Source organism: Macaca nemestrina, chromosome 1 (genome assembly GCF_043159975.1).
Source record: "Macaca nemestrina isolate mMacNem1 chromosome 1, mMacNem.hap1, whole genome shotgun sequence".
NCBI classification, from domain to species: Eukaryota; Metazoa; Chordata; class Mammalia; order Primates; family Cercopithecidae; genus Macaca; species Macaca nemestrina.
In genome coordinates this window covers 221,120,237-221,135,308 of record NC_092125.1, presented here as the reverse complement: position 1 = coordinate 221,135,308, position 15,072 = coordinate 221,120,237, and the positions used below count along the sequence as shown (strand labels likewise).

General features: G+C 47.3%; 1 protein-coding gene across 1 annotated transcript; it reads right to left on the bottom strand.

Annotated features, from left to right (window-relative positions):
- Positions 1-648: 648 nt before the first annotated feature.
- On the bottom strand, positions 649-4,114 carry LOC105473191 (PRAME family member 18). The gene is made up of 3 exons (XM_011726852.2): positions 3,782-4,114; positions 2,814-3,395; positions 649-1,862 (listed from the first exon to the last, which is right to left on the bottom strand). The coding sequence occupies exons 1-3, from the start codon at positions 4,066-4,068 to the stop codon at positions 1,289-1,291; spliced, it is 1,443 nt and encodes a 480-aa protein (XP_011725154.2). The 5' UTR covers positions 4,069-4,114; the 3' UTR covers positions 649-1,288.
- Between the last annotated feature and the right edge of the window lie 10,958 nt (positions 4,115-15,072).

The window sequence follows — 15,072 nt, the reverse complement described above, 5'->3', positions numbered from 1 at the left end:
ACTACAGGAGAAAGTAAGGAACAGATGACTGGAAAGGTAAAGAATGGGCATAAATTAATCAAAATAATCGAAGTTTAGGCCGGGCACGGTGGTTCACGCCTGTAATCCTAGCACTTTGGGAGGCTTCCTTGAGGTCACTTGGGGTTAGGAGTTTGAGACCAGTCAGGCCAACATGGTGAGACCCCGTCTCTACCAAAAATACAAATTCCCTTGAACCTGGGAGTTGGAGGTTGCAGTGAGCCAAGATCGCACCACTGTACTCCAGCCTAGGTGACAGAGGAAGACTCCATCTAAAAAAAAAAAAAAAAAAAAAAAAAACCAGGTCAGGCTCAGTGGCTCATGCCTGTAGTCCTAGCACTTTGGGAGGCCAAGGTGGGCAGATTACCTGAGGTTGGGAGTTCGAGATCAATTTGACCAACATGGAGAAACCCCGTTTCTATTAAAAATACAAAATTAGCCAGGCATGATGGTGCCTGCCTGAGATCCCAGCTACTCGGAAGACTGAGGCAGGAGAATCGCTTGAACCCGGGAGGTGGAGGTGCGGTGAGCCAAGATCACACCATTTCTCTCCAACTTAGGCAACAAGAGCGAATCTCTAAAACAAACAAACAAAAAAAAAAAAAAAGAAAGAAAAGAAAAAAACAACAACAAAACGAAGTTTATTTGGATTCCTTTATTTCCTGCAGATGAACCTAAATCACAGATGAACTAGTATCTCTTTTTTGAATTCACCAGTAACTAAAGATTTCTGATGTATAAATCACTAAAACAGGCTAATCAATCATGAAGGACAGCAGAGTTGCCATTTAGGTTCTCTTTACTTCCGAAATTTCTTGGTATCCATCCTTGCTGAGATAACTCCCTCACTCTAGAACTTCAGGTTCTATTTCTGACTGTCTAGGACACAGGTCCCTGAGTCTCATTGACTCCATTCAACCTTTTCCCCAGTGCTGCCCCCTACTGGTTTTTGTTTTTGTTTGTTTGTTTGTTTGTTTTTTCCACTCACAGGAAGCACGTGCCTGAAGCAAAGGATTCTCTGCTCCCTTTATAACGCACCTATAGAACTGGCACAGCAGCTCCTGCCTGTAATCCCAGAATCTTGGGAGGCCAAGCAGGAGGCTCGCTTGAGCCTAAGAGTTTGAGAACAGCCTGGACAACATGGGGAAACCCTGTCTCAAATTTTTAAATAAAAATTGTAAAATAAGGAAAAAGAAAAAGAAAAGGCATCTATGTCCCAGATTTTAGTTTCCAAGTGCCTGGAGAAAAAGCTTTTTATACCTCCACCCCACTAGGCAGGGCTTCTCCAGAAGCAAAAACTGAGCTCCAGTTGTTCAGTGGGCGACGTGCCACAGCAAGGGCAGGAGACGGGACCGAAGAAGATCCTGTTGGGCTGCCTTACTTCCCTCAGTATACGCATCAGCTCAGCCTGAAGTGGGGTGAGGAGCCCCCAAACGACACGACCCCTGTTGTCAAGACTCTCCCGAGGGGCAGGATATGTTTCCAGGCTCAGCTTGCTCAGCCTGCCTGTGTGACGCAGCAGGTCCTTCAGAGTATCCATGGAGGTGTCATTGCCGTGAAAGCAGAAAGTGGTGAGGTTGGAGCAGCGACTCAGGGCAGGCAGGATGACCCTGAGTTTGGAGTTCCCAATCCCACAGTCCACTAAGAAGAGGGTCTGAAGAGTGGCAGCAACTTTCTCTAGCAGAGCTCGGAGGGGCTCAAGACGGAGGAAGCGCAGCACACCGTGACTCAGATTCAGCTGCTTCAGTTGACTGAGACTTGGGTACCGGGGCAGACACTTCAAGTCCTCTTCCTCTAGGGAGCCATAAGTTAATGCCAATGTCTCCAACGGGCTCTTGAGGCACCTGGGGAGAGCTAGAAGTTAGTTCTGGGCAATGGTACCAGTTAGAGGAGGGTGGTGGAAAATAACCTCAAGGGAAGAGCCTGGTTCACCCAAACACAAGTTTGTTCTCATCATCTAATCACGGTCCTCCTGCAAGGTGCTGCCTGGTGAGGACTCTGATCATTCAGGGGCAGTCCCATTTTAGGCTCAGTCCTTTCACCATCACTCGTGTGATTGGTTCAAGGCCACAAAATCTCTAACGCCTCTTTTCTTCATCTTCCAGCAGAAATCTTCATCTCTGGGCCACAGGGGGCCTGTGGAAGATATGCCCAAAGAACTGACCTGAGCAAGGTCTAGGGACATCAGTTAGGGCTGCCTGCCTTCAGAGGTTTCCTGACATGGCCACATCTGCAAACCACCTATCTCTTTGTACCAGTCTCATGCCTGCTCCCTCACCTCCATCCCAGAAGCATGCGTTTCCCATGTCAATTACCTTTCCTAGAGTTCAAAACAAACTTTTACAGACAGAGAATTAGAGACAGGATCATTCACGTTCACTAAGCTGTGAGGACAGAGCGTCTTCTGTGAAACGCACAGGTTTGATGCACTTTCTCTTCTTTTATACCCTCCTTTCTGTTGCCTCTTTTTTTTTTTTTATCATATTAACTTTAAACATACTTCCTAACAAGGAATTCACAAAAGCACCCTCACTACATCTGAACCCCCACTAACCAGCTCCCTACACGATGTCCCTCTCTGTAGCATCGACCCCCTGTCATCCCTCTGCCCTTACTGGAGCCATCCCGTGATATCCACTTCAGGATATAGAGCACCAAACAGGACAATACATTCTAGCATCCCCTTCCCTGTGACATCGCCAGTGGCTGGCACACAGTAGATGCCCACTAGTGTTTACTATAACAAAAAAAGGCTGTGCCATGGCCCACAGAGAAAGCTCACCATCCTTCCTCACCTGATCAACCGGTCCAGGTAGCCTTTGAAGAAGCAGATCCTTCTTATATAAAGCGTCTGGAGGTAGTCCAGCCTACGGAACACAGAGCTGAATGCAGCAACTAACTGTTCTTTGCTGTCAGGGCTTGGCAGGTAATAATGACAGCCATCGGAGACAAAGAGTTTGCGAAGATTCCTCATCTGGCTCAGGTAACGGCTAAACTCTACTATGATACATGACCAGCACATGTTCCAAATTTCCAACACTTGGATACTGTCTGGGTATACTGTTTCCAATATGTTTCTGAAATTTAGAATGCACGTTGAATAATTCACCACCTTAGTACAGCACAGGTATACTGAACCTCTTCTGTGCTGGATCCACCCAGAGAGGAAGCTCAGACCTTCATCCAGGGATTTCTCCTTGAAGCAAACATCCATGAACACCTTCAAGGGCTGCTTCTCTCCTGTCCTTGGACAGTCCTCCACTGTCTGCGTCTTACTCATGGCCTTTGAGGAGCAGGACAGGGGCCTGGCTCCAGACCATATGGTCCAGAAATTCTCATCAACATCCCGCAAATCCAGCACCTGCAGTTTCCACCTCCTGTGAGTCACATGGGGGAAAAGCTCAGAATGTAGGCAAGGACTCACCCCCGACCTGGGCTTTCACTCCGCATCGAGGACCTCAGCTGCTTTTGTCCTCAGTGCCCCTCCTTCTGTCTCTTCTCCATCCCTTTCCCCCTTGGATTCTACCTGGTCCCCACTTCTAGTGCTTTTACCTTCCACTGGGAGGAAGCAGGTTCCTGTTTCCTCGGTGGACCCTGCATGGTGAGCAGTCTTTTCCCAGAGGAGCTGGGCAATGGCCAAGAACTGTCCCAGCTTTCTCACTGGCACCATCAGAAGCCCCCGGGCCACCCTCGGGCTCCCAATTTTTCTGACCCAGCTGTTTATTCCCTGGACACCTGGGCCCTCCCCACCTGGGTCACTCACCTGGGGCGAACCTTTTGGGCAAGCAGGCAATCAATCCCATCCACTACATAATGTAAGATCTCCAGATCAGGCGTCTTCATCAGGGACCCCAGAGGGAGGCGGGGGAAGGGCCAGGCCCGCACCATCACCTTCAGAACCTCGCAGCGTCTCCTAATGAAGGCCTCTACAAACAGCAGGGGGAAGAGCTCCCTGGGCAGCTCCTCCAGGACGGAGATGGCCAAGGCCTCTTCCCTCAGCAGGCTCTGCCCTGCCAGCTCCAGTAGTCTGGGTGGGGTCTGGAGGTTCATCCTGCTGCAAATCTGCAAGAAAGCAAATCCAGAGAAAAGACAAACTTCTCAGGCCAGTCCTCTCACACCCTGACTTCTCCTAGGGCAGACGTCACTACTCTGGCAGGTGTGAAAGGGTTCTTAGTTTACCCCAATTCCATTCTGGAATAATTGCCCACAGAAACATAGTTCTGCCCTTCTGGTACCAGGAAGAGTGTCTTCCAACCTCCAAGGAGCAGGCAAGACCGCTCCTACTCCACGAATTTTCATTCATTGCTCCCCCCAACTTTACTAGCTCTGGGAAGTGTTACTCAGGATCTCCAAAGCTCAGCTCCTTTTTTGAGAAAAAAAAATGTCTTCTCAATGTAAAGGTCTAAAACAATGGTCATGTGGCTGGGCTTAGTGGTTCACAACGGTAGTCCCAGCACTTTGGAGGCCCAGGTGGGCGGCTCACTTGAGGTCAGGAGTTAAGAGCTAGGAGTTAGGAGTTGTTGGCCAGCCTGGTCAACAAGGTGAAACCCAGTCTCTGCTAAAAATACAAAAAGTAGCCAGGCATGGTGGTGTGCGCCTGTAATCCCAGCTACTTGGGAGGCTGAGGCACAAGAATCGCTTGAACCCAGGAGGCGAATGTTGCAGTGAGCCTAGATAGCGCCACTGCACTCCAGCCTGGGCAATAGAGTGAGACTCAGTCTCAAAAAGAAAAACAAAACAAAACAATAAAACAGTAAAACAATGGTAATGGGAGTCTCCTGTGACCCCAAAGAGCCTGCAGTCTCAGTTCCCACGATGAACTTGGCTGGGAGAGACTAAAGGGATTTTTAAAAATTAGATGCCATTATGTTCTCTCTAAGAAGAGTAATGAGGGGCAATGCATGGAGGCTCAGAACTGTAATTCCAACACTTTGGGAAGCCAAGGCAGAACAATCACTTAAGCCCAGGAGTGGCTGACCAGCCTGGGCTACATAGTGAGACCCTGTCTCTCCAAAAAAATACAAAAAGTAGCTGGATGCACACCTGTAGTCCCAGTTACTCTGCAGGCTGAGGTGGAAGGATGGCTTGTGTCTGGAAAGCAGAAGTGACAGTGATTTGAGACTGTGCCACTGCACCCCCAGCCTGGGCAGAAGAGCAAGAGTCTGTCTTAAATAAATAAATAAATAAAATATTACCAGCTTTGGAATGGAGTCTAGAGAAACAAATGGATCCCACATTCAGAACAAAGACTCCATTCTTGAAAATGGTGCATGAGATCAGTCATGCTGGCTCATGCCAGTAATCCCAAGACTTTAGAAGGCGAAGTAGGAGGTTTGCTTGAATCTAGGTGTCCCAGACCAGCCTAGGTAACAAACTAAGACCCCATCACTATTTAAAAAAATAAAGTAAAATAGGCCCGGCACAGTGGCTCACACCTGTAATATCAGCACTTTGGGAGGCTGAGGCAGGCAAATCACCTGAGTTTGGGAGTTCAAGACCAGCCTGGCCAACATATTGAAACCCTGTCCCTATTAAAAATACAAAAATTAGCCAGGCATGGTGGCACACGCCTGTAGTCTCAGCTACTCAGGAGGCTGAAGCAGAAGAATCACTTGAACCCGGGAAGCAGAAGTTGCAGTGAGCCAAGATCGTGCCTCTGCACTCGAACCTGGGCAACAGAGTGAGACCCTGTCTCAAAAAAAAAAAAAAAAATGACAACAAAAAATTAGCCAGTTATGCTGGTGCATGCCTAAAGTTTCAGCTACTCAGAAGGCTGAGAGAGGAGGATTGCTTGAGCCCGGAAGACAGAGGTGGCAGTGAGTCGAGATTGCAATATTTCAACACTGCACTCCATCGTAGGTGACACAGCAAGACACTGTCTCAAAGAAGAAAAAAAAAAGACTTCAGTCAATTTCATTCTTTTTTAACTGCTTGATTAGGAACTTTGAGGTGGGCGCAGTGGCTCATGCCTATAATCTCAGCACTTTGGGAGGCCGAGGTGGGCAGATCATGAGGTCAGGTGTTCGAGACCAGCTTGGCCAACGTGGTGAAACCCTGTCTCTACTAAAAATACAAAAATTAGCCGGGCATGGTGGTGGGCTCCTGTAACCCCAGCTACTCAGAAGGCTAAGGCAGGAGAATCGGTTAAACCCGGGAGGTGGAAGTTGCAGTGTGCCAAGACCGCACCATTGTACTCCAGCCTGAGCAACAGAGCAAGACTCTATCTCAGAAAAAAAAAAAAAAAAACTTTGAAATAACATCAACTAAAACACAAATAAAATATTTGGAGTGAAGAGATAAAACTGCGTTAGAGAAAAAATTAAAGCCTACATCTGTTTATCTGAAAATCGGGCAGGAAAATTCTCTGCGCCGCCTTGACCTGCATGTCGCCATCTCTGCTGGCTGACTGTGGGCCATAGAGTGCCCTTGTGGAGGTCCCTGACTTACCAGATCTCGACTCACTTTGCAGTCTGCTGGGACCTCTTGGAGAACCAAGCAATAACTCCAGGCACCACAGCTCGGGGTCTCTTCTGCGGATGTTCACAAGGTTTCTTGGACCTTTTTTTTTTTTTTCTTTTGTTCTTTTTTTTTTTTCCCGAGATGGAGTGTCGCTCTTGTTGCCCAGCCTGGAGTGCAATGGCGCGATCTCGGCTCACCGCAACCTCCACCTCCCAGGTTCAAGTGATTCTCCTGCCTCAGCCTCCAAAGTAGCTGGAATTACAGGCAAGCGCCACCACGCCCAGCTAATTTTGTGTTTTTAGTAGAGACGGGGTTTCACCATATTGGCCAGGCTGGTCTTGGGAACTTCTGATCTCATGATCCGCCCGTCTTGGCCTCCTAAAGCGCTGGGATTACAGGCATGAGCCACCACACCTGCAGCACCTTTCTTAGACCTTCCTAATCCCACCTCCCTTATCAACTTCCAGCTTCTTATTAGAGAGTGATGCCTGATTGGATTTCTGAGCTCCACCCAGTTAAGTCTGACTGAAGTTTTGGCTTTCAGCAGAATACTGAATGGAATCAGATATCCAATCATGAAACTGAAAGCACTGTAATTAGGGTGGAAGTCAAGAACTCATTTTGATGATTTTGATGTGACCAAAAAACTCCCAACCATAAGACTTTCAGGTTTTGTTTTTCTGTCTAATCTCAGGAATAGGTTGAACCCTTCCCTGTCTTCCACTCAGGACTACCGAGGTCACATATTACTACCACTCATCTCTGTTTGTGGAGTGCATTAATGAATGAATTCTTGACTTCCACCCTAACCTTAACAGGCACCGATGGAAATTACCAGTATGTGACCTTCTTTGTCCTCAGTGTGAGACAGGGAAGCTTTCACTCTGTTCCTGACATTAGACAGAAAAACAAAATCTATAAAGATTAATGTTGGGGAAATGTTTGGCCCCATCAAAAGTATCAAAATGGGCCGGGTGCGGTAGCTCTCGCCTATAATCCCAGCACTTTGGCAGGCCCAGGCGGGTGGGTCACGAAGTCAGGAGATCAAGACCATCCTGGCCAACATGGTGAAACCCTGTCTCTACTAAAAATACAAAATTAGGCTGGGCGCGGTGGCTCAAGCCTGTAATCCCAACATTTTGGGAGGCGGAGGTGGGCGGATCACGAGGTCAGGAGATCAAGACCATCCTGGCTAACACGGTGAAACCCTGTCTCTACTAAAAAATACAAAAAAACTAGCCAGGCGAGGTGGCGGGCGCCTGTAGTCCCAGCTACTCGGGAGGCTGAGGCAGGAGAATGGCGTAAACCCGGGAGGTGGAGCTTGCAGTGAGCTGAGATCCGGCCACTGCACTCCAGCCTGGGAGACAGAGCGAGACTCCATCTCAAAAAAAAAAAAAAAAATACAAAATTAGCCAGGCATGGTGGTGGGCACCTGTAATCCCAGCTACTCAGGAGGCTAAGACAGGAGAATCGCTTGAACCCGGGAGACGGAGGTTACAGTGAGCCAAGATTGTGCCACTGCACTGCAGCCTAGGTGACAGAGAGAGACTCCATCTCAAAAAGCAAAACAAAACAAAATTATAAAATGTTTCAGCCAGGCACGGTGGCTCATGCCTGTAATCCTAGCACTCTGGGAGGCCAAGGCAGGTGAATCACAAGGTCAGGAGATTGAGACCATCCTGGCTAACACAGTGAAACCCCATCTATACATATATATGTGTGTGTATATATATATGTGTGTGTGTGTGTATTTGTGTGTGTGTATATATACGTGTGTGTATATATATATTAGCCAGGTGTGCTGGTGCATGCCTGTAATCCCAGCTGCTTGGGAGGCTGAGGCAGGAGAATTGCTTGAACCAGGGAGGTGGATGTTGCAGTGAGCCAAGACTGCGCCGTTGCACTCCAGCCTGGGTTACAGAGTGAGACTCCACCTCAAAAAAAAACAAAAACGAAAACCTACAGATCACAGTTGGCAGGCTTCCAAGCCAACTATCCGGGGAAGGACTTAGGATGCAAGGCTTACATCCTGTCCCTGCGTAAATATGCTCATCATGAGCTTCTCAGACTCTTCAACTACTCACGAAGGCTTCATCTTCTGACATTGAGAAGGACACTGATTTGATTTTGATCATGAAGTTTGGCTGATTGTCTTGTGCATCATCAAGCATTTTGGCCTGTTCGTTGTCAACCTTGGCCAATGATTGTAACTGCTGTATTGTACCCATCATTGAAGAAGGACAGCTCAGCCATGAGGAGTCCCACTGCCTTCTACACTCTCATGAAAGCATTCCAACTTGTAACAGACTTTGGAACACACTCACTTGGTTGCTGTGGGTTCTTGGGTCAATTCTCACATTTGGCTTCCAATAAACTTTTATCAAATTATTTCTCCTCAACAGTCTTAATTTCCACTGACACCAGATTGCGTGATGGTGGTTTACATTGGGATAGAGGAGCAAGTATGGTGGTTAACACCAGTAATCCCAGCATTTTGGAAAGCCCAAGTGGGCAGATTGTTGAGTCCAGGAGTTCAAGACCAGCCTGGGCAATGTGGCAAACAAAACCTCATCTCTACAAAAAATACAAAAATTAGCTGTGCATGGTGGCATGCACCAGTACTCTCAGTGACTTGGGGGACTGAGGTGGAAGGATCACTTGAGCCCAGGAGGCAATGAGCTGAGATCTGCCACTGCACTCCAGCCTGGGTGACACAGTTAGAATTTGTCTAATAAATAAATAAATAAATAAGACTAGGCTTGGTGGCTCACTCCTGTAATCCCAGCACTTTGGGAGGCCAAGGCGGGCGGATCACCTGAGGTCAGGAGTTCAAGACCAGCCTGACCAACATGGAGAAATCTCGTCTCTACTAAAAATACATTAGCCGGGCGTGGTGGCACATGCCTGTAATCTCAGCTACTAGGGAGGCTGAGGCCGGAGAATCGCTTGAACCAGGAGGCAGAGGTTGCAGTGAGCCGAGATCACACCAATGCACTCCAGCCTGGGCAACAAGAGTGAAACTTCATCTCAAAAAATAAATAAATAAATAAATAAAAATAAATAAATAAATGTAGGAAGAAAAAGTATTTTAATGAATTAGATGAAGTAACCATTGTATGCTACCTCCATTAAAGGATAAGTAGCTTCCTCTACAAAATGCCCTGATTACTGATGCATCTAATAAACCAAACTATTGGCCGGGTACAGTAGCTCATGCCTGTAATCTCAGCACTTTGGGAGACCAAGGTTGGGGTATCACTTGGGCTCAGGAGTTTCAGACCAGCCTGGCCAACATGGCAAAACTTCTTCACTACTAAAAATACAAAAAAATTAGCCAGGCGTGGTGGAGAGCTCCTGTAATCCAAGCTCCTTGGAGGCTGAGGCAGGAGAACTGCTTGAACCCAGGAGGCAGGGGTTGCAGTGAGCCAAGATTGTGCCATTGCACTCCAGCCTGGGTGACAGAGTGAGACTCTGTCTCAAAAAAAACAAAAACAAGACAAGCAAACAAAAAAAGCTATTATTTATTTCAAATAGTAGAACTGTAGAGGCATTCCCTTTGCCTCTCATGTTTCCATTAAACCAATGTCTAGTTTTTTGTTTTCTGTTTTTTTTTTTTTGAGACGGAGTCTTACTATGTCACCCAGGCTGGAGTGCAATGGCACGATCTCGGCTCACTGCAACCTCTGTCTCCCAGGTTCCAGCGATTCTCCTGCCTCAGCCTCCCAAGTAGCTGGAATTACAGGCCCTCACCATAATGCCCAGTTGATTTTGATTTTTTTTTTTTTTTTTTTTTTGTATTTTTGTAGAAACAGAGTTTCACCACGTTGGCCAGGCTGGTCTTGAACTCCTGACCTCAGGTGTTGATTACGTAGTAGAGGGTAACATGATCATGGTCATGTTTTGTTTTGTTGTTTTGCTTTGTTTTAGACAGAGTCTCACTCTGCTGCCCAGGCTGGAGTGTAGTTTTCCCATCTCAGCTCACTGCAACCTGTACCTCCTAGGTTCAAGCTATTTTCGTGGCTTAGCCTCCCAAGTAGCTTGGATTACAGGTGCCTGCCACCACACCCAGCTAATTTTTCTTGTACACCACATCCATCAATTTTTCTTGTAGAGATGGGGTTTCACCATGTTGACCAGGCTGGTCTTGAACTCCTGACCTCAAGTGATCCGCCCTCTTCAGCCTCCAAAAGTGCTGGGATTACAGGCATGAACCACTACCCCTGCCTGTTGCTTTTTTGTTGTTTTTTTGTTTTGTTTTATTTTGTTTTGTTTTTTGAGATAAGGCCTTCTTCGCTCTGTTGCCCAGGCTAGAGCTCAGTGGCACAATCATAGCTCATAGCAGCCTTGAACTCCTGGACTCAAGTGATCCTTCTGCTGCAGCCTCCTGAGTAGTGGTCATGTTCTAATTCTATATCTATTTTCCTTACACATAGGCTTCCAATCTCCATAATGTGTGTCAAACCAAAGAGTCTGATTACAGAGGGAGTCTGGAACACTGCCTAGTTAAACCCAGTTGCACTAAGGTTTTCTGTGCACAGAAATAAATTTCCAGGCCTTGCTTGGTGGCTCACACCTGTAATCCCAGCACTTTTGGAAGCCGAGTCAGGCAGATTGCTTGAGCCCAGAGGCCAGGAGTTAGTGACCAGCCAGGGCAGCATGGTGAAACTCTGTCTCTACAAAAAATAAAAAAAACACTAAACCTAGCCAGGCATGGCAGCACATGCCTGTAATCCTAGCTATTTAGGAGGCCGATTTGGAGGATTGATTGAGCCTGGCAGGTCAAGGCTGCAATAAACTGTGATCGTGCCACTGCACTCCAGCCCGGGTTGCAAAACAAGACCCTGTCTCGAAAAAGAAAAACAAAAATAAAGATTTTTTTAAAAATGTATACATAGCCAGCAATTGCTTTGCTTAGTGAAAGAAGCTAAACTTTGCACAGTAGAACTTAGAAAATGTTCAGTTTGAGGCCAGGCACAGTGGCTCACACCTGTAATCCCAGCACTTTGGAAGGCCAAGGTGGGAGGATCGTTTGAGGTAAGGAGTTCGAGGCCAGCCTGGCCAACATGGTGAAACCCCATCTCTACTAAAAATACAAAAATTAGCCCAGCATAGTGGCACACACCGGTAGTTACAGCTACTTGGGAGACTGAGGCAGGAAAATCGCTTGAACCTGGGAGGCAGAGGTTACAGTGAGCAGAGATTGCACAACTGCACTCCAGCCTGGTGACGGAGCGAGACTCCATCAAAAAAAAAAAAAAAAAGATCAGTGGTAAAACTTTTGGTTAGGGTAATCTAGTCTTCCCTGTAGGTGTAGCTAATTTTATTTTATTTTTATTTATTATTACTTTTTTGAGACAGAGTCTTCCTCTGTTGCCCAGGCTGGGGTACAAAGGTACGATCTCGGCTCACTGCAACCTCTGCCTCCTGGGTTCAAGTGATTCTCCTGTCTCAGCCTCCCTAGTAGCTGGGAATACAGACGTGCACCACCATGTCCAGCTAATTTTTGTATTTTTAGTAGAGAATGGGGTTTCACCATGTTGGCCAGGCTGGTCTCGAACTCTTGACCACAAGTGATCCACCCGCCTCAGCCTCCCAAAGTGCTGGGATTACAGACGTGAGCCACCCTGCCTGGCCTGATTTCGCTAATTTTAGTTTCAAGATATCATGTGTTCATTTAACCTTTGCAGAAGGTTGAGGATAACAAGAGCAATGGTAGTGCCATTAAATTTGTAAAATCTTCTTTAAGCATTTAATAACCTGTCCAGTAAAGTGTGTTCCTGAGACAGGATTGTTCCTTTGACCTTGACCTTCTTCATGCGCAGGAACTAGAGTGACTTGTTTCACTCTGGCTGCAGTCTGTGGATGGCTAAGCGTGAACAGCTCAGTGTAGGGTCAGGGCGACAGCTTCCCGCACCTGCCCTTTTTGACATCCAAGTTCTTACTCAGTGTAAAGGAAGAACCATGTCACATTAACTATTTTTTTTTTTTTTTTTTTTTTTGAGACGGAGTCTCGTTGTGTCACCCAGGCTGGAGTGCAGTGGCGCGATCTCGGCTCACTGCAAGCTCCGCCTCCCGGGTTTACGCCATTCTCCTGCCTCAGCCTCCGAGTAGCTGGGACTACAGGCGCCCGCCACCACGCCCGGCTAGTTTTTTGTATTTTTAGTAGAGACGGGGTTTCACAATGTTAGCCAGGATGGTCTCGATCTCCTGACTTCGTGATCCACCCGCCTCGGCCTCCCAAAGTACTGGGATTACAGGCTTGAGCCACCGCGCCCGGCCAACTATTTAAAGAGTAGCATATGTCAAGGATTTTATTGGGCGATAAATGGGGCTCTCAGTGAAAAGGGGAGTTAGAAAGGGGATGGTGCAGCAAGAAGGTGATCTTCCCCTGAAGCCATACCACCTGAAGTCAGCTGCATCTCTCTCTAGGCTTTAATGCTCATCAGCTTGTATCCCCAACGTTCAGCCACTTGTATTCCGACGCTCAGCATCTTGCATCCCCGACCACTTGCAACAGCCACTTGCTCTGCCAGCTGGTCTTTTTATGGGCCCAGGATAGGGTGTGGGGAAGGCCAAAAGGACAATCATTTGGACAGAAAAATGGGGTTAGCTGTTTTCACTTAGGGCCGAGGTTCCAGACTTGTGGATGGGTTTAGCTGGGAGCCCAGCTGTTCTGTATCATTTCCCTATTGCTGGCCAACAAGGCAAAACCCTGTCTCTACCAAAAATACAAAAATTTGCTGGGCATGGTTGTGTGTGGCTGTAGTCCCACCTACTCAGGAGGCTGAGTCAGGAGAATCAGGTGAAGCCAGGAGACAGAGGTTGCAGTGAGCTGAGATTGTGCCACTGCACTCCAGCCTGGGAGACAGAGCAAGACTCTGTCTCCAAAAGAAAAAAAAAGAAAAGAAAAGAAACACAATAATTTATTTGGTGTTTGTTTGTTTGTTTTTAGAGACACAGTCTGACTCTGCTGTCCGGGCTGGAGTGGCACGATCTCGCTCAAGTGATTCTCCTGCCTCAGCCTCTCAAGTAGCTGGGATTACAGGCACCCACCACCACGCCCAGCTACTTTTTGTATGTTTAGTAGACATGGGGTTTCACCAAGCTGGCCAGGCTGATCTCAAACTCCTGACCTCAGGTAATCCAACCACCTTGGCCTTCCAAAAGTGCTGGGATTACAGGCATAAGCCACTGCGCCTGGTATAATTATGGTTTAGGAGTCATGCAGCTGGAGGCTACAAGATTCTGGCCCTCCCCAGAGTGCTCATGGGGATAATATCACCATTGTAAAGCCTAACATTGGTGCTTGAGATATTTTGCAGACCCTGCACTTGACGATCAGCTGGCACCACTCACATCAGTAAAACGGCTCATCTGATCCCATGGCCCCCACCCAGGAACTGACTCAGTGCAAGAGGACAGTTTTGACTCCCAAAGATTTCATTTCTGACCCAGTCAATAAGCACTCCTCGATGACTGGCTTTCCCTAACCCACCCAGTTGTCCTTAAAAGCTCTGATCCCTGTATGCTCCAGGAGACGGATTTGAGTAATAAAATTTCGCTCTCCCACACAGCTGGTCTGTGTTAATTAACTTTTTCTCTATTGTAGTTCCCCCGTCTTGATAAATTGGCTCTGTCTTGCCCAGGCTGGAGTGCAATGGCGTGATCTTGGCTCACCACAACCTCCGCCTCCCAGGTTCAAGTAATTATCCTGTCTCAGCCCCCCGAGTAGCTGGGATTACAGGCATGCGCCACCACACCTGGCTAATTTTGTACTTTTAGTAGAGACAGGGTTTCTCCATATTGTCCAGGCTGGTCTCGAACTCCCAACCTCAGGTGATCCACCCTCCTCGGCCTCCCAAAGTGCTGGGATTGCAGATGTGAGCCACTGCGCCCGGCATAACTCATGATATATAGGGTTAAATAAAACCCATCTGGTGAGAATTTATGATTTGTAGGGCATGACTCCCCAGACCCCTTAGATAGGAATTTGGACAAGATAAAAAAATTGAGTTTAGCCCTCATTAGTAAAAAACAACATAAATAAAATGGAAACTGATAAGATTAAATAGGTCTTAACACTCCTAAAGTTTGAGCAGACCAAAGGGAGCCCCTAATGGTTCCTCAACATCAAAGGAGCCCAATCCAGTTTTCTGCATTTACCCAACATTGGAGAAATTACTCTTCTTTTCTTTCTTTCTTTCTTTCTTTTTTTTTTTTTTTTTTTTTTTTTTTTTTTTTTTTTGAGACAGGGTCTTACTCTGATGCCAAGGCTGGAATGCAATGGTGAGATCTTGGCTCGCTACGACATTGACCTCCCAACCTCCCAAGCTCAAGCAGTCTTCCCACTTCACATTTCCAAAGTGCTGGGGTACGAGGGTGAGCCACCATGCCCGGCCTGAAATTTCTTAGAAAGGAGGAGGCAAAGATCACAATGGGAAAGCTGACCTAGATGGCCGTGGTGGTACACGCCTGTAGACCCAGCTAATCAGGAGGCTGAGGTCGAAGGATTGCCTGAGCCCAAGAGGTTGAGGCTGCAGTGAGCTGACCTTGCCACTGCACTCCAGCCTGGGCAAAAGAGATCCTCTAAAAAAA

Bases quoted from the DNA above. Each gene is read 5' to 3' on its own strand.
- LOC105473191 (XM_011726852.2), bottom strand. From the start codon at position 4,068: ATGAACCTCCAGACCCCACCCAGACTACTGGAGCTGGCAGGGCAGAGC. The intron at 3,396-3,781 runs GTGAGTGACCCA...TGTGACTCACAG, and splicing joins GCCCAAAAGGTTCGCCCCAG to GAGGTGGAAACTGCAGGTGC. The intron at 1,863-2,813 runs GTGAGGAAGGAT...AGCTCTCCCCAG, and splicing joins TACCTGGACCGGTTGATCAG to GTGCCTCAAGAGCCCGTTGG.